Raw genomic sequence first — 19,034 nt, 5'->3', positions numbered from 1 at the left:
TCCAGGTCCAATCACAAGAAGCCTATGGTGACATGACTAATACAGTAGTGTTTCTTAACAAAAGGGGGGAGAGGACTGCACTAATTTCAAACTAATTCTTAATCTAGAAGTCCTCTATTATAGACATTATATTAAAAAATAAGATCAAGTTATCTTAGGCAATGACGCTCAAACATGAAAAAAAGGATCGTTTAATCCTATGTGTTTCCTTACCCGACTTTAAAAACTGTGGTGCAACCCCCGCCCGCATGCTGGGGGGGATCAGAATTTGAGGTCTGTCTGTCCATGGAATAAGATCCTGTTTCACCCCCAATATCCTCAAAAGCACCCCAGTGTAGGGAATGCCAGGGCTGGAAAGTGGGAGTGGGTGGGTAGGGGGGGGAGCACCCTCACAGAGGCAGGGGGAGGGGAGTGGAATAGCGGGTTTTTGGAGGGGAGACCTAGAAAGGGGATAACATTTGAAATGTAAATAAAGAAAATACCCAATTTAAAAAAAAATCCTCAAAACCAACAACAAATGGAAAACAAAAGTTCATCCTGATCTTACCTGTTCTTTTTTAACTTGGCTTCAGCTGATGGCATGTTTTCTAAGCAGCTGGGACAATAATGTGAGTCCACCTATGAAGAAATAAGATATGAATGAAACTCATTATTAAAATATGTTATACCTCATCAAAAGGTCAGACCTCACTAATCTGGAGGAAGTGTGTGTGTTGGGGGGTGGGGTGGGAAACAAAAACACCTGTACTATTTACAACGTAGTAATTACCCGCCTGTTTTTTTTTTTTAATCCCATTTTTTTCCTTTCTGGTATTTTCTGTTCCCTATCAGTGGTGTCAAGACTTGACTATATGATACTTCAAAGCTTCCAAATGAGTCGCTCACAACTGCAAACATAAAGCTGTGATCAACAGTCTCTCATCTAGCTTGGCTTAAGCTGTGCATGGAAAGATGGCTTGTAACTACGGGCACTTGCTGCTCTTGCAGAGGGCTGGAGTTAGGTTCTCAGCACCCACAGGGCAGTTCACTGTGTGCCCACTTCTGACCTCCATGGGCAGCAGGCATGCACACGGGGCACAGATATACACACAAGCAAAAGTCACAAACTACATCTTAAAAAAAAAAAAGGTAGCTCTTAAAGACATCAAGTTTTCTCATTAGTTATGTTATGTATTTACTAAGAATTATTAAAGTTTCCACAGATATAGCCAGCCAATTAGAGGTCTGATTCTTAATTTGTGTGGCATGTGTGCACAGGCACATATGAGACAGTCAGAGAAAAATCTCAGGTGCTGTAACCACGAGCACCACCCCCTGCCTCCCTTTTTAAAAATTTATTATTTATTTATTTATTTATTTATTTATTTAGGTTTTTTCGAGACAGGGTTTCTCTGTGTTGCCCTGGCTGTCCTGGAACTCACTCTGTAGACCAGGTTGGGCCTCCCTTTTTATAAGACATGTCTCTCACTGGCCTGGAACTTACCAGTAGAAGCCACTGTGCCTAGCTTGTTAAGTATGTGTATTCTAGGATTCTGAGGGGTTGAACTCATGTCTTCATATCTGTAAGATTTTACCGACTGTGCTTCCACCTCAACCCCCAAATGAGAGATTTTTATTTGCTTATTTTACATGTATTTTGTGCATATGTGATGGGTGGGGTAAGTGGCCTGCAGGAGCCACAGCTCACATATGGATGCCGAGGATAACTCACAGGGCTTGGTTCTCTGATTCCACCATTGAGGTCCTTGGACCCGACTCAGATTGGCAGGCTTGGCAGCAAGAGCCTGCACCTGCTGAGCCAGCTCTTTAGATCCCAAATTAGAGATTTAAAACAAAACAAAACAAAACAAACAAACAAAACACGCCAGGTGGTGGTGGCGCACGCCTTTAATCCCAGCACTTGGGAGGCAGAGGCAGGCGGATTTCTGAGTTGGAGGCCAGCTTGGTCTATAGAGTGAGTACCAGGACAGCCAGGGCTACACAGAAAAACCCTGCCTCGAAAAAAAAACAAAAAAAAAATCCCCAAAAAACAAAAAACCAAATTGAACAACACAAGTATCTTATTAAAAAAAAAACACCAAAAACCAAAAATAACAAGAAAAAAAACAAATTGAACAACACAAGTATCTTATTTACTGTATTTAACTCAAAACAGTCTTACATATTAGATCCACTCCTTTTTTTTTTTTCTTTTTAGTTTTTTGAGATAGGGTTTCTCTGTGTTTCTCTGTCCTGGACCTCACTCTGTAGACCAGGCTGGCCTCCAACTCAGAAATCTGCCTGCCTCTGCCTCCCAAGTGTTGGGATTAAAGGTGTGCGCCATCACCGCCTGGCTTAATTTTTTTTTTAAAGATTTATTTTATGTGTATGAGTACACTAGCTGTACAGATGGCTCGCTCCGGCCCCGCCTCCAGCATAGTAAGCTGTAGCTGTCTTCAGACACACCAGAAGAGGGCGTCAGATCTCATTATGGGTGGTTGTGAACCACCATGTGGTTGCTGGGATCTGAACTCAGGACCTTTGGAAGGGCAGTCAGTGCTCTTACCCGCTGAGCCATCTCGCCAGCCCACTTAAAATATTATTTTAAGTAATGAGTAGATTTATTTGATAATCACACAATTCTTGCTATCACACAAAGCACTAATGCAAAAATCTAAGAAAAAAGAATCACATACATGACACAAATATGTAAGTAAGTATGAATAGGACTGGATTTCTTACATTCTTTGGTTTAACCATTCTTAATATTTTGGAAAATATCCCCAATAAAATAAGTTTCCTGTGTAAAATGGCTAACACTACAGGACATGTTTTCACATGCATTTCCTCCCCACCCTCCAGGGATCTTAAGTCTCTGATCCTGGTGTTCATTCCCATCTCTAAATGACTCTGTAATCTACAACATTCTGTATTTGCTTCCTAACCTGTACTTTTGCGGGTGGGGCATGCAGAAAGTTGTAATGGAATATCTCACTGTAGCCTAGACAGTCTTATAAATTACTATGCAGTTCACGCTTGCCTAGAACTTGAAAATACTTTTCTTGCCTTAGTCTCCCAAATGTTAGGATTACAGGCCTGAGTCACCACAACACAGCTTTTTTTCCCCTTCTTGCAACAACATGCACCGTCAACAGCTGGAGGTGGTAGTGTACATTTCTAATTTCGGCATTTGGGAAGTGAAGGCAAGAGAATCCGTGGTTAAAGGTCGGCATTGGCTACACGGAAAGCTTGAGGCTAGCCTGAGCTACATGAGACCTTGCCTCAACGACCCCCACCCTTCATCAAGCCTCCCAAACCCAAGCAAGCCTCAGTCTTCATTAGCTGGGAAAATTATGTAAAGACACTGTCACACAGTTGAACACAGAATAAACACAGCTATTACTAGTATGAGCTTTCAACAGACTGAGATTCCCAACAGTAGGGTTTATGCTTTACTCGTTTTTAATGCCAGCAGCATAATAGACAGACAACTTCTATCAAAATCTGCAGAAAGTTTGGGATTTTATTGGGTGCCTTTTCAAAAAATCTTTAAGCTGAACAATTCTATTCCAATGACCGTCCCGGTACGTGACTAGAACTCTGAGCCTCTTTCACCACAGACTGCTCTATACATTTGCCACTTAAATCAACCTATCACAGTCTTCTTGTTTCGGTCCTTGGCCTGGCTCAGGGAATTGGGCAAGTTGTTTGGACAGGGTCCGGATTCTGGTAAAAGGAGGGTAAGAACTTCCCAAAAGGGAGGGCCACGACCAAGAATGGCTGCCCGCTCCTTCCTCTAATGCTAAGAAGAGTTTCTTCTGCCTTTCAGTGACTTGAGCCAGACACGTCCGACCTCTCTCTGAGCCCTCCACTAGTAAGTCCCACAGGAGACCGCAGGGTCCAGGGCAAAACGTCCAGCTACGGGCAGCTCTAGAACAAGAGGATCTGCTCAGCCCCACCCGGGGCCGCCCCCTTCTCCAAGTGACTGTTCACAAGCAAATGAAAATGCAAACCCAACTGAATGATGGGGCACTTGGCCAATCAGCAAGCTAGACACACGATTTCCCCGCCTCCCCCGGCGGAACTTCCCGCCAGCCGCAGTGACTGGGATGAGCACCCCCGCCCCGGCGCTCAATCCCCGCGAGACGGCCCAGTTACCTCGTGCGACACACATTCCAGCGACCGAAGCTCACTGCAGTAGCGGCAGAAATAGAGTTGAGAGAGCGGGGCCCGAACCTTCTTTTCTCCTTGGACGAGATAGAGAACCCGCTCCGACTGCAGCAGGGACGCCATCTTGGCGAGGGAGGAGCCAACGCCCGACGCACCCGTCACGTGACACAGCGCGACGTTTCCCTCCCCCGAGTCTCCTACGTCTTTTACGTAGACGTTGACGTAAGCTAAGCCGACCCAGCGGGACTTTGCCATCTAAGTGCGCGTGCGCTGCTCGGGTTTGGGTCACACCCTCCTATGGCTTCCGGGAGCCTTGTGGCCGTCCTGGGATGCTCCGCCCTAGTTCAAGTCCAGACAGGCTCAGTGCTCTTCTTTGTATCATACAGAAAGTAAGGTTGCTGTTAGTTGTCACAGACCCCTTGAAACATAGGTTCTCTCTTTTGAAATAATAGTAAGCTCTAGCATTGGAGGTACTATTCATTTCTAAGTATGAAAAGTTGGTGTTACATCTGTATACTGTGGATATTTATTATCAATGATGGAAGACTGGTGGTACACCAAGTTGTCAAGGGCCATCTGTATTCTGTATGTACATCAAGGCTGAGATGTGAAGCAACAAAATGCCTCCCAGAGCCAGGCACACGATGTCTCTGCCACCGCGTGTTTGTATAATGTATTAAGTGTCTGACATCAGAGCCCGCGAGGGGAGCAGAAAGAGAACCCTTCTGTTAACATTGAGAGTGGAAATGCAAAACATAACACTGCTTCAATTCTCATAAAGCTTCAAAGCTAGATACTAGCATTATTTCTATTTTAGAGAGCAGGAAAACTGGGCTTAGGAAAGCACAGCGATTTGTTTCCCGTTTTCTCTGTGTTTATTCCAGAGCTTGCACACATTACCCCATATGCAATGCCTTCAGCACATCTTCTAAGAAGGTAATAGCTTACTTTATAAAACGCTTTTCAGTTATACAGCATTTTATGTATATTATAAATAGTGCCACGTTAGTAATTTACATCTAAAATTTATTAAATTATACTTACTCTTTTCTAAGGTTGGAGGGATTTTATTCAGAAAGCAAAAGTACAGAGCAGATATGATGCTCAGTGGGCTCCCTGAGCTAGAATATTCAAAGGCTCTTTACTCTCTTGGTTTGCCAGGTAAACAGCCTGGCACTAGATTAGTTTCAGAGATGTGTTTTGCTCTTAGGAGAAAGTATATTATTATTCAAATAATTTGAAGTTTTTTCACATTAATGAATTCATTGGCCTCATGGATTGACATGGCTTATCACCTTTTGGGTGTTTTGTTTTGTTTTTAGTGAGTTCCCCTTTCCCTGATGGAGACACATTCTCCCCTCTTTGGGCTCTAGGTCTAGGACCAGAGATAGCCAGTGTTTTCTAATTGTGGTTCTGTATCACCAGAGGAATTGCCTTAGGGATTTAAATAGGTTTATTTATGTAGATTCCGAAGGCATAAATTGAAATTTCTAGGCAGGAATTTAACTTTACAGTAGGTTCCCTTGTGAATCCTACACCTATTACAGTTGAGAAGAGCTGGGTTTTGATAATCACTTGAGGTGGTGGTGGTGTTTTGGTTTGCTTTTCTGTCTTTGGGCTTGACACTAGGCACAGAATGCTGAGCATTATGAGGTCATTGTGCTATGGAATAAGGAAAGTCCCTCATGGCAGAGAAGCAACACACCTTGATAAATTTCTTGATAGGTTCCTGCCGAATCCCCCAAGGGGTCTGGACCTTGTTCTTGTTAACTCCAGTACTATAGAGCTATAGCTTCCAGAGTCTGAAAAGTGGAATTGATGTCAGTGATCTGTGTTCCAATGACAGCACCGGTGTCAATTCCAGGTGGCCACTATTATTTTTAACTACATAGCTGATATGTGAAACATTTGGGGAATACTTCTGGAAACCTATTTGGTTAGCCACAAAGTATGGGTTAACATTCTTTGTTAAGTGGAGGAATTAGCGTAGGCAAGAGCCTGTGAGCACACCCTCCTCCACCCTTCAGGATTCTTTGTCCCTTCGAGGGTCCCAGCAGGATGAGGTCCTCTCTGCACACAGTGATGAGCAGTCTGTAACGTGGCCTCATAGTACTTTTTACTCTTCACCAAGGCCACTGGGATCACATTTTAATGTTGGGTTCACCTTCAGCTTTGCTTTTTTAGGGTGAGCATAGGCTTAATACAGGGTCCCTGAAGTAACACGGCCAGATAGAGGAAAGGCTAGCTACACTCAGAAAATGCTGGGAGTGTGTTGTGAAAAGCAAGCTCAATGCAGTCTCACCCAGGCTACAGGAGATGTCAACTTCCCTATTGTTTTGCCAATGTAAAATTTCTAATCTGGGTCAATGGTTTTGGCACTCCCTGGCTATGCACTTTTGGAAAAAAAAAAAAAATCCATTTATAACTCCAAGTCTGGTTTGAGAACACATAGATTGGGAAGAATACTACTTGTTTTGGTGGGGGGGGGGAAGTTACCATGAGTGTAAAAGCACTTTGTGAAGCACTGTGTAGTGGTAGGCACATAAAAGAACGTTTCCAAAACCCCCAGTGGGGAGATGCTATTGTGGTTTCCTCTCAGAAATGTTTCAAAACAAGTTCACAGTCACAACAGAAAGAACTTGAGGTAGGCTTTGGCTCAGTCAGCTCCCAAAGAACTTCTGAGACCCCAGGAACTGGGCCAACCACAGCTGGCCACTTGCCAGGGCTGCCTTCCTCACATTGGGCTTCCTGTTTGAAAACTACACTAACCACAGGCTTTCCTCCGTAGAGTCTGCAGTCTCATCAAAACATGACAGCAAGTACACAGAAGGGAAAGTAAAAAGTCGCATCTCCACAGCTAGCCACTCTGGCCCTTCTGGGAGCCCCTCCCAGGAAATGTGGCCTTGTTGCCTAAACTCTGTTTCTCAAATGTAAACACGGCAAAGAGCTGCACGCACGCTGCCACCCTAGCAAACCTTCTCCGTCTCCTGAACTGAGAGTATTTTGTCTCACAGCTTATGTTCCTCACATGCTTGCGGCCTCTAAGTGCTGCCAGATTTTTACCAGCCCCTACCTGCCTCAGCCAAAACCTGGGCGCTTCCCTGGGGGCTCCTCCTTTCTTGATTTTACTTTCTAAATAGTTCTAACTTTCATTTCCTTTCATTCTCTCAGCAACTGTCTTAGTTCAGAGTGGTATTGTTTTCTCTCCTGGGCTCACTGCTCTTTCTCAGCAGCCATCCAATCTGTGCTCTGCCTTGAGCCTGATTGGGTCTGCCTGGTGCTGCTGTACTGGGGAGGCAGAGACCGCTGGATCTCTGTGAGTGTGGTCAGTGCCAGGCTCACCAGAAGGATGTAGTAAGACCATGCCTCAAAACAAAAACAAAATAAACATTGAGATAGACTGGTCTTTCTAAAAACCACATTTCAGTCGGGCAGTGGTGGCGCACGCCTTTAATCCCAGCACTTGGGAGGCAGAGGCAGGCGGGTTTCTGAGTGGCCAGCCTGGTCTACAGAGTTCCAGGGCAGCCAGGGCTATACAGAGAAACCCTGTCTCGAAAAAAACCAAACCAAACAAACACCACATTTCAATCCTATTTATGTTCTATCGTGTGCCTTTCTTCCTTGGCCTCTCTGTCACCTATAAGGCAATCCCCTTCTGACCCCCAGACTCTTAGGGTAATGGATATGCTCTTCAGGTTCAGAGAGACCTGTCTGCCTCTTTGGCCTCATATCCACAAACCTCACCCTGCTTTCAAGTCCTATATAACTCTAACTCTGACCCAGGAATATTCTTGGTCCTTTTATCCCTTTGTTACCCTGTAAGTGTAGTTTCCTCGGCCAGGAACTTTTTATCTGTTTGTTAGTTCTCGGGTATTTTCCTCTCTGAAAACTTCCCAGGAGTTGACCATGCTTTCCCTTTTCCTACAACTGTGACCTGTTAGAGCAACCTGCATGTGGCATATTTTGAAAACAAGCACGTCTTCTCTCTGTGGATGCCTTACAAAGGGCTTGATCCAGAGTAGGTATACAGTAAATTGTATTTGATGACTTTTGCATCTGAACACATCACCTGCACATGCTACTAAACGCACTCACATTGTCTGACAGATATGTATACACAAAACCCCACAAAGCAGAAGGCAGCCCAGCTTTTTTTTTTCCCAATGCTCTCCTGTTTGCCTAAAACGACTGGATGTTTCCACTTGACAGGTTGAGTTTCCATAGCGGTTGCCAACAGTAGAATGCCCCGAGTTCAGGTGGCAACTAGCACCAGCCCTAAGCACTGGTGAAGCACCGGTCCAGGTAAAGGAGCAGAGAAAGCAACAGACCCAGAAGACACCTGGCTGGGTGTCTGAAGCCCTGCAGGGCAGCTTCTTCAGGGATACCCTCAGACTGCACAGACCAAGGCACTGGTTGCTTTGGCCCTGAAGTTGGAGTTGGTAGGTGCCCACTCTGGTCTTCTGGTATGGTAGGCCAGATGTGACTAAGAATGAACATAAACTAACAGGATTCCAATTCTCATCCCTGCATTTTTCAGATGGAAAAAAAAAAAAAAAAAGCTCAGAGCAAAAGGACATTTCCATGAGTTAGTTTGTTTTTTTTTAGATAGTCTCTCCTTGTAGTCTAGCCTGGCCTCAAACTTAGGATCTTTTTTGCCTCTGGAGTGCTGGTTTAGAGATGTGTGCCATATTTGCTTCCCATAGGTTTCCTTGTTACAGTTTCTGTTTTCTAACTCCGTAAACACAACTTCCCAGCTCATAGCAATTAGCTAATTGATGTCTACAACAGAAGAAAACTAGGAAAACCTAGTTTCTCTTTCTTTTTTTCTTTCTTTCCTTCTCTCTCTCTCTCTCTCTCTCTCTCAACATTTGTTTATTTAATGTATTTGAGACCATGGTTGCTGTCTTTAGACAGGATCCCATCACAGACGATTGTGAGCCACTATGTGGTTGCTGGGAATTGAACTCAGGACCTCTGGAAGAGGAATCAGAGCTTTTAACCACTGAGCCATCTCTCCAGCCCCCCCCCCCAAGTTTCTCTTTTAACCCTTAACAAGAAAAGGTAAATGAAGCGGATACAAGAGGAAGCCAGTGACCCCAGAGAGCCTGTTGGTTTTGCCGTGGGAATTTGTTAGGGATCTCTGAGCTCATGAGTCACATTTCTAGAGTGCTCTCACTTTGTCTTCAGCAGGAGTTTCTCAAGCACGTCTCCAGCCTCACTGAGGGTTTTCCCTTCATGCTCCTCTTCTTGATAGACTAACAGGACCCCAGTACCAATTCTGTAGGACCCAGGGATGCTTCCTCTGTGTTCTGTCAAGGTAGCAGGGATGTGGGTTCAGCATCCTCCTTCAGTAGAGGATACACAGCATGACTTCAGGCTACCGGTGGCCATTGCTATCTAACAGCTGCTTAAAGTTAGGGTAGAATCCTGGCTTCTCAGATGTCGACTCTCAGATGACAATCCCATGGACATGCAGGCTCTGTTCTGCCAACTCTCTGAGCTCACTATGACTCTGACCCAGAAAATTTTCCTTTTATTTTTAAGCAATTCTTTTTTTTTTCTATAAAAGGTAGAGCAAAAAATGGAAGGAAGGAACCTCAAAATTTTTACATAGAGTCACAAGATAAGTTTCCTGAAAAGATTAGATTTGAGCAAAGATGGGAGAAAGTAGGGGTTGAGAGAAGTGGATAATAGGGAAAGGGTGAGTCAAGTCTCAGAGGCCCAGAGGAGCAATAACCAGGAGGTCAGAGAACCATTATACAGTAAATGGGGAAGAGCCCTGGGGAATGAGGCACAGAAGAATTGACGACAGCGTTTGTGGGATCTTAAAGAGCATTTAAGATACTGCTCTAAGGGACTTGGAGACCATTCCCTGTCTCTTTGCTTGTTTCCTGTGGCTATGATAAACACCATGACAAAGACTAACTTGGGTAGGAACCGGTTGATTTGACTAATGGGTCACAGTCTATCATCGGAGGAGGCCAAGATAGGAACTCAAGCAGGGTAAGAACCTGGAGCCAGGAACTGAGGCAGAGAGCATGTAATGCTGCTTATGAGCTTGCTCTCCGTGGCTTGCTCAGACTGCTATCTTACATAACCCAGGACCACCTGTCCGGCGATGGCACCATTCACGGTGTGCTGAGCCCTCTCATATCAATCGTTAATCAAGAAAATGCCCCACTGACTTGCCTTCAGGCCAGTCTGCTGGAGGCATTATCTCAGTTAAGCTCCTTTTCTTTTCTTTCTTTTTTTTAAATTTTTTTTTTTTTTTTTTTTTGAGACAGTGTTTCTCTGTGTAGCCCTGGCTGTCCTGGCACTCACTCTGTAGACCAGGCTGGCCTTGAACTCAAAAATCCTCCTGCCTCTGTCTCCCAAGTGCTGGGATTAAAGGCATACACCACCACTGCCCAGCTGCTCCTTTTCTTAGATGACTAGCTTGTGTCAAGCTGAAAAATTCTAACCAGGACAGCATATTTTCAAAAGGAGCAGAGATGATCAACATTTTACAAGTGCCACTCTGTATGTGAAGTTTTTAGAATGAAGACACAGAAGAGAAGTAGAGATTAGCTAATAGATTGCTACAGTGATGTAGGAAAGAGGTTAAAAGGATCGGTGTTGGCACAGACACACCAAGATCAAGTTCTCCAAACAAAGGACATGTTCCAGAGGGACAAAGGGCAGGGAATAAGGGACAAAGACAGGAGGTAGAAGATGAGGGAGAAAAGGAGAAAGGGAGATGGGAGCAGTTTATAAAGGAAAAAGTTAGGGTGAGTTGGCTAATCTTGATTGGATATGTTAATTAGGGCAGCCCAAAGGGGGGGCTTTGATTTCCGGACTTCAATGCTTTGATAGCTGCACCTTGGTAGTCAGCCTCAGGAGGAGGAAGTGGCCAAACAAGGGAATAGACCTTGGTGGCTAGCTTTAAGAATGTAACCTAGTGGTTTTTAGCAAGGCAGAGGGGATGAGGGGAAGGGCAAGGCCTGCCAGAGCCATGGCTGCCATGCTCTGCCTGCTAGAGCCCCTCCAGAGGTGACAGCACCAGAAGGAATGAGTCTGGCGAATTTTGAAGGTTGAACCTGTGGGGTTTCTTGGGTTAGCTTTGGGCAGGGTTAGCTTTGTATTTGTATTACATGAAGGATGTAGCTTGGAACCATGCAGCAAGGCTCTGGTTAGGCCCGGGGATGATTTGTTTAATGACTTGCCTGAGTTCACTCACTGGGAGTTTATTTCATCAGAAACCACGGTTAATACCGCCTCTCTGTCAGAGGTCCAAATAAAAAGACCAGGAAAGCAAGAGTGTTTTCCACGTGTAAGAGAATGTGTCGAAACTGACCTCCTTGTTCAGTCTCGGGCTCACTTTGTCCCGGCTCACAAAGCATGATGGTTACCAGACAGGAAAGCATGTTTCACAAGAGTCCCCCCACCCCCACCCCGGGAAAGAGCCAGTCACTTGCTAAACACATTAACCAGATCGTCCAAGCTCCAACTTGAGCTGAGAAGCTGCTGCTGCTGCGGCTGTGTGAGAACGCAGTCTATTTGTAACGGTGCCAGAGGCTCTTCCAAATAAGCTTTGCTCCTTGCTGGGAGAACAAGATGAGTTCAGGAAAGTACGCTGGGAAGAGCATCTGTGCTGCTGGTGCTACCAGTGCGCTCCAGGTTCCTCATTTGCCTGCAGAGAAGGATGTGCAGAGGGAGGGAGTGCGTCGGCTCATCTCCGCCTTACTTCTTGGACATTATGTTGATTTCTTTGGCTACTCCGGATGATTGGCATTTCCCAAGTGTCGATATTCCCATCTATTCATTTTGGTGTTTCTTACTGTTCATTTCTAGAAAGTTCTTTTTATTTTATTTTATTTTTTGTTTCTTTTTTTGTTTTTGGCTTTTGTTTGTTTATTTGTTTGTTTTTGTTTTTTTGCGACAGGGTTTCTCTGTATAGCCCTGGATGCCCTGGAACTCACTCTGTAGACCAGGCTGGCCTCGAACTCAGAAATCTGCCTGCCTCTGCCTCCAAGTGTTGGGATTAAAGGCATGCGTCACCACCGCCCGGCCGAAAGCTCTTTTTTAAGGACTTTAAACTACCTAAAATTCTAAGGAATTTTCTGCCCTCACAGGGAAGTTCAGCCTGATGTTTGGTTACTGTTGAGCCAGTCTGTGAAGCCAGTCTCTAAGCTTTCTCTGGAGGTCAATACTTTGTTGTATTCATACCCTGGTTACCGGGAGCATGTAACAGAAGTGATGAAATGAGAGTTCTAAAAGTGATTATAAAAAAGTTAATTTGCTTATTTTGAGCAGAAGACATTTTTCTTAAAAATAGGTAGTTGTATAAAACATATTTACATACATATCTTTCTTTAAGATGGCTCTAAATAAGCTGATATCAGGGTTTTTTTTTTTGTTTCGTTGGGAATTGAACTCAAGCCCTTGACCACAGTAGGTAAATACTGTACCACTGAAACATACCATAAATTGACATAACTTATTAAAGTACTTTCATTAAAAATTCAAAGAAAAGCCGGGTGGCGGTGGTGGCGCATGCCTTTAATCCCAGGACTTGGGAGGCAGAGGCAGGCAGATTTCTGAGTTCGAGGCCAGCCTGGTCTACAGAGTGAGTTCTAGGACAGCCAGGGCTATACAGAGAAACCCTGTCTTGAAAAACAAAACAAAAGAAAAATATTGATATTAATAAAGGCAATTATAAATCAACAATAAAAATGTTTATTCTGGAAAAAAGTTAATTTGTAAGAAATTGGATGGTCTTAGAATGTTTAATATGAAGTGATATCATACAATCTTAGAAAGAAAACAACCATGTGTTCTCTCCCATGTATAGAATCTAGTCAATAATATAGTATGCATATATATATATGTGTGTACATATACATATATATTCAAATATACATGGGGTATAGTGTAAGAAGTTAACAAAATGGCTAAATATTAGGGGATACAGAAGGATTGAATTCAGTAGTGAACATGACTTATAAAAAAGGATAGAATTGTGTTTCTAGTTCTAACTCATAGATTTCCTGTATTTGATGGTAGGTAAGTGCATAAAAATGTATGAAATCTAAGTGAAGGTCCACTGCTCCTGTCTCGAAACACTACTCTAACTGTGGATCTTCATTGAGTTCTGTAGTTTCTGGATCAGATTAATTTTGGTGTTTTGATATATTTTTTTAAAATAATAAAATTTGAAATAAAAAAAATAAAGTTATTTTTGTGGCCTCGCCTGTAATCCCAGTACTTGTGAGGCTGAGGCAGGAGAATTGCCTTGAGTTTCAGGCTAGCTTGGTCTATAGAAAAACAACAAACAAACAAACAAACAAACAAACATCCAGCAGCAGCAACAACAAAACCCAAAACATAAACATCACCTCCATCCCTGTCAGATAAATCTTCAGACTAGCCGACTGTGTGATGAGGCCTCTTGTGGAAAGAAGCGGACGTCTTTGGCTGATAGCTGGCAAGTAAGCTAAAAATGGAGTCGCCAGCTCTACTCCAATAGTAAGAGTTAATCCAGATGGGCCGGTCAATCACCTAGACGGGGAAATGCCCCATTTGGGAAGCTGTTTATTCTAAAGACTTAAGAACAGCAACAAGCCTACCCGAAATATATCTGGGTACAGTGGTTCCATTTGACTGCCTGGGAGATGCTGCGCTAGACCCACCCAGGCCAGAGCGTCCTTTAGGATGTTTTAGGACCCGCCTGCAGCCAATCAACTCCTCCTCTCCCATCACCTCCTGCTTTTCTTACTGTCCTTTGCCTCTTGTCTTCCTGAACCACCCTTTCTGAGATGAGTGTTCCTGTGATGCCCATTGAAAGAATCCAGACAAGACCTACAGAGCATGGTGGAGAATCGAGGTGGGCTTTATTACAGGGTGGAGTGAAACACTTTCAAAAACACTTTTTTATTTTTTTATTTTTTGGCTACTGACCAAAGGACCATTGTGTGTGGAGCATACTCTCGAGTTGTAAGCGTGGACGTTGGCCAAAGGGACCATTGTGCTCATGAATGTCTTAGGTAGGCTTTTTGCTGTTTCTTAAGTCTCTAGAGTACACAGCTTCCCCACTGGGGCATTTTGCGGTCCAGGTCATTGACAGACCTGTTTGGATTAATTCTTAAGGAAAGGATAATGTGCGTCTTCATTTTTTTTTTTTCAGAAATCCTCCTTGTAAATAGGAGTTCTATGATCTTTTGGGCAGTTCAAAATGCTGTGTCTCCACCCAGGGCCCCAGAGACAACTCAGATCCCATTCTTTTGGCTAGCTAGCATTTAGAGTCTTGCAACTTCAGTCACTTCTTTTCTAAGCTGCCAGTTCTGAAGGTGGGTTGGGAGGGATCCTTCCTTAATGACTGTCAAGCCTCTACTATCCAACTAGCTGCCTCACAGTTCAAGGTGGTGACTTGAGAAAAGCTTGTTGTGGGAGTCGTTTTCAAAAGGGTGTGTGTCTGTCTGCCTGTGAATCTAAAGGGACATGATGGTACTCCATGGCTAGTGAAAGTTTGGTGCTTTCTGAAGCCCGAGACCAGAAGGGGCAGTTGTACAGTCAGCCATTGCCGCCAGGAAGCCAGACGTCAAGGAGATAAATGGTCTGAAGCAGAATACGAGACGAGAGTCTTGAGCAAGGGTTAGGGTAGCTGAGGGGTTCAGGCTATGCCGGTGGAAAGTGTTCCTGGAAGGTGGGTGGATCTGATCATCGGTCTGTGGCCTACATCCACAGAAACACTCTGGAAAACAATAGAACATGCTTCTCAGAAATTATCCTTCCAATTATAAGTGGTAGGGAGTTGAGGATATTTATACCTCTGAAGACTTGTTCCTGGAGGAATGGTTAATTACCAGGTACTCTGACTATCAGACTGCTTTTCTATGGCTCTGGGAAAACCCACAGACACAAGGGTTCTGACAACTGGAAGTCTGTATGGCACTGAACGGGGCACCGATAGGCGTCTCTGAGGTCCGTTGCTGTAGAATACACAGAGGTACGTCTACCAAGCAAGGAAGGAATTCAGATACAACTTAGTGCACATTTTAAGCAAACCATAATTGCTGGTCTTCACTCCCACGTTGACTTCCTCTGCCTTCTCCCATAGCCAGGATTTGAACTGTCAAAGTTGCATTGTACTTGTTTGCTGTACATTCTGTGTTTCTCTGATGTGCATTAGCCAGGCAGGAAAGAGCCCATTTCACAGAGCATAAAGCAGAGGCCCGGAGAGGACTACTGGTTCAGTAGAAGCCAGGTGGGCACAGGATGTTTAAGACTAACCCTGAGGGGCAGGCCTGTGACCCCAGCTACTTGGGAAGGTAAAGCAGGAAATCTCCAAGTTCAAGGGCTGCCTGGGCCACTCAGTGAGACCGTGTCTAAAGAGGTGTAGCTCAGCCTTAGAGCCTTTGCTTAGCATGTGGAAGGCTCTGGGTTCAACTCCCATTACAGCAGACAAACCCGCATCAAGTGTTGTCCATTATAATCTGGGTAATCCTGGACAAGTTAAATTAAGAAACAAAAAAATATTATATTATTATATTTGCTCAGTCTCTCAGTAGATAGGATTATGGGCATGAGCTACCATACTCAGCTAAGAAGTGTCCTTAAAGTTAGGAGGGTGGCACAGGCCTTTAATCTCAGCAGAGGCAGGTGAATCTCTGTGAGTGAGAGGCTAGCCTGGTTTTCATGATGAGTTCTAGGACAGCCAGAACTATAGAGTGAGACCCTGTCTTAAAAAAATAAATGAACAAATAAAAAGTATCTTTAAAAGAAAAAATATTTTATGAAAAAAACCCAACAAATAATGCTACAGTTTTCTTGAAGAATTAGAAAGGCAAACTGAGATAATGTGCTGGTAACAAGCTGCCTGCTCTCCTCGCTCTGCGGCTGTGTAATTGAATACTTTGGAAATTAAGCTCTGAGAATGCATTCAAAGAATTAGACTAACGAGACTGTGTGACCATCTCTCCTCTTCTAATCTAGAAAATAGAATCTTCCCATTTTCCTTTTAGCATCTTGTTTCCTCTCAATTCCTACTGTCTAGAAAGCTCTATCGTTTTACCATCCTCCCTGCCTGCCTAATTGTTAATTGGATTATGTATTTTAGCTACCATAAAAAGTTTTCTAGTCAAAGAACAAATGTCTTCACGAAGCTTTCAGGCAAGAAGTTGTGTCTTTGGGAGTTAGCAAGCCAGTGTTGCTTCTTTGTAGAAGAGGGCATTTCACCCAGGATCTGGGCAGCAAAGGAAGTCCCAGGATGAAGTGGGAATGGAGAGAGACCCTTGGAAGTTTTAAGGCCTGCTATCAAACTCTATTGGAAGAATGAACCTGTTAAAGAGCCTGTAGGGGCAAGCTGATGTCTGAACCAGGACAGAGCCAACAGTGGATGTGGTGCCTTGGATAGCAATGTCTCCCATAGGCTCAGGTATTTGAGAGCTTGCTCCCCTGTTGGTAGCACTGTTTGCGTAGGCTTAGGAACTATGTCTGTGCTGGGGGAAATACATCACTGGGAAGGGCCTTTGAGAGTTAGAAGACTCGCTGTTTCTAGTTTGAGCTCTTTGGTTCCTGCTTGCAGCTCATTATGTGAGCCCTCTGCTTCCTGCTCTTGACCCTTTTCCTTCCTTCCACCATCGTGGACTCTAACCCTCTCAAACTGTAGGCCCAGATAAGTTGCCTTGGTCATTTTATCACAGCAAAAGAAAAGTAACTAATACTAGTGGGTTAATGGGACAAGGTGGATCACCTCTCACAGATGTGCCTTAAGGTAAAGCCAGAGTCGAATCTATGGCTGAGTAATTAAGAGCACAGGTTCAGCTTCCAGAGGGCCGGCATCTGATCCCCAGCACCTAAGTGGCAGCTCACAGCCATCTGTCACTCCAGTCCCAGGGGATGTGATGCCCTCTTTTGCTCCTGCATGCACATGGTACACAGATGTACATTCAGGTACCCTCCAATAATATTTTTTTTTTAAAAAAAATATAAACTCATACTGTAATAATCTTAAGATCTCTGAGCCCCAACTTTAAAGGAGTTGTGGAGTTGCAAATTCTTCCAAAAAAATATCATCTAATTTAACTTTACATTCTAGTCACCAATGAAACCTAAAGACTTAGAAAAGGGAAGAGATTTAGTCAATATCCCAGCAAACTAGGGAGCAAGGCGCCATGGTATAGTGCTGTTTACTATCACATACTGTGCTAATTCTCTCCCAACACTTCCCTGCCACGATGGAGTCCCTCTGCAGTATCATCAGCTTGCATAACTCCTATGGCAGGAAACACATGGTAGTCCAGGAAAGCCCGCTCTACATTTTTAGGGGACAGCCCTATATTTTTTTCTTCCAGTGACCTGCCCTCTCCCATAGACTCTGGTTTTAGTGTCTCTTTCTGCTCAGAACACAGCACACAGGGCTGCTCAGAGTCTAGAAGCTGACATGGTTTTCATCTTTAGACCCAGCAACCCCATTTTCTTGCAATTCTCTAAGTTCTGTCTTGTTTCTTCTTCTTGCAGAGGCATTTTGTGCTCTAGGCATACCATTACCTAGTTAAGTTTTTTTTTTTCCAGACTAGTAGACACAGTGTGTTTTAGTTGACTTTGTGTTAATTTTGTTAGGCCAAAGTTCTTAATGTGTTTGGTTAAACATGTCTAGATTTTCCTGTGAAAGTTGTTTCTGAGATTGGTTCTAAGATTTTGGATGACCTTCCTAAATTTGGCTGTGCTTCAGGGCTTAAGAAAAAAGGTTCAGGGGACTCAGCCCACAGGTTGCCTTTGGGTTCCAATGTAACATGAGCTCTCTTTGTGTTTCTGTTCTGGCCCATCCTGCCAGAATCCACCCTTATGGGAGCCAATTCTTCAGTTCCTTAAAACCAACCTCCTACTCCCCCCACGCTCTCTTTTCCTAAACACACATCTGCCCAGTTGGCCCTGTTTCCTTGAAGAGCTCTGATTTCGCACAATAGGCTTTAAAGCATCTAACTTTCCCTTAGACACAAACTAAGAGTTAGAAAGAGAAATCTTAGGTGATTTTTCATTAACTTATGGCCTAGAACATTTATTCAAAAGAAAATGTAATTGGTGTGTGTGTGTGTGTGTGTGTGTGTGTGTGTGTGTTTGTGTGTGTGTGTATGTGTGTGTGTGTGTTTGTGTGTGTGTGTATGTGTGTATGTGTGTGTGTGTGTGTGTGTGTGTGTGTGTGTGTGTGTGTGTTTGAGGGTCTTGATATCCAGCCTGGCCTGGAATTTTCTGTGAAGCCAAGGCTGGCCTTGAACTTATGATCCTCCTGCCTTAGTTTCACTAGTACTGAGATTATAGGGGTACATCTCTATGCCTGGATAAAAGGAGTGTTTTGGCTTAAACTTTAAATTTTCCATTTAGTTTTGGACAAACAGGGTTTTAGTATAATAAAAATTTAGGAAGAGGAGAGTTGCACATAGTATTCAGAGCTACTATTCACATATACTGTGTCCTCCAGAAAGTAACATATGCCACTAACACATACTTTGACTTTTATGGTTTCACTGAATCCTCTTTTGTCCTATTACAGCCCCTTAACATAGGCTGTCACACTCACATTTCACAGAAGGAAAAACTGAGGTTCCTACACATCAATTAATTATGTGTCTGTGGCTGTGAAGTAAATACAGAAGCAAGCATTCAAAATCAATTTTCAAAAATTCTGAACAACACTCTTGTTTTGCTTTTACTTAGAGACTTTTGGCATTTGGGAAGATGGCCTGAGTTCAGAGCAGTAGAAGCATAACCTTTGGTTCTCTTTGCTGTCTGACAGAAATCATCTGTATCGTCACTGGGAAGAGCAGACAAACTCCACGTGCATGGACTCAGCTGTCTCCAAGTTAGCAGCCAACTTTATGGGGTTATAAATCTCTGGGCTCTTACAG

The 19,034-nt window shown here is 43.8% G+C and overlaps 1 protein-coding gene and 1 long non-coding RNA gene across 3 annotated transcripts in view; one reads left to right on the top strand and one right to left on the bottom strand.

Annotated features, from left to right (window-relative positions):
- Dctn4 (dynactin subunit 4) overlaps window positions 1–4,341 on the bottom strand; it is a 27,022-nt gene extending 22,681 nt beyond the window's left edge. Inside the window, exons 1-2 of one of the 2 annotated variants that reach the window (XM_031365762.1) lie at window positions 4,138–4,341; window positions 548–618 (exon numbers count right to left, since the gene is read on the bottom strand). In XM_031365762.1, coding sequence (XP_031221622.1) covers window positions 548–618; window positions 4,138–4,272 — 206 coding nt within the window. In that variant the 5' untranslated portion in view covers window positions 4,273–4,341. The remainder of the gene's footprint in view (window positions 1–547; window positions 619–4,137) is intronic. The other variant, XM_031365763.1, reaches the window with a different exon arrangement.
- Window positions 3,856–19,034, top strand: LOC116087212. Its single transcript, XR_004117317.1, has 3 exons — window positions 3,856–4,538; window positions 5,034–5,085; window positions 18,923–19,034. It is a non-coding gene; the product is annotated as an uncharacterized LOC116087212 (long non-coding RNA).

This window comes from Mastomys coucha, unplaced genomic scaffold, assembly GCF_008632895.1.
Source record: "Mastomys coucha isolate ucsf_1 unplaced genomic scaffold, UCSF_Mcou_1 pScaffold13, whole genome shotgun sequence".
NCBI lineage: Eukaryota > Metazoa > Chordata > Mammalia > Rodentia > Muridae > Mastomys > Mastomys coucha.
The sequence above is the reverse complement of the archived record's forward strand: the minus strand, read 5'-3'. Positions and strand labels throughout refer to the sequence as shown.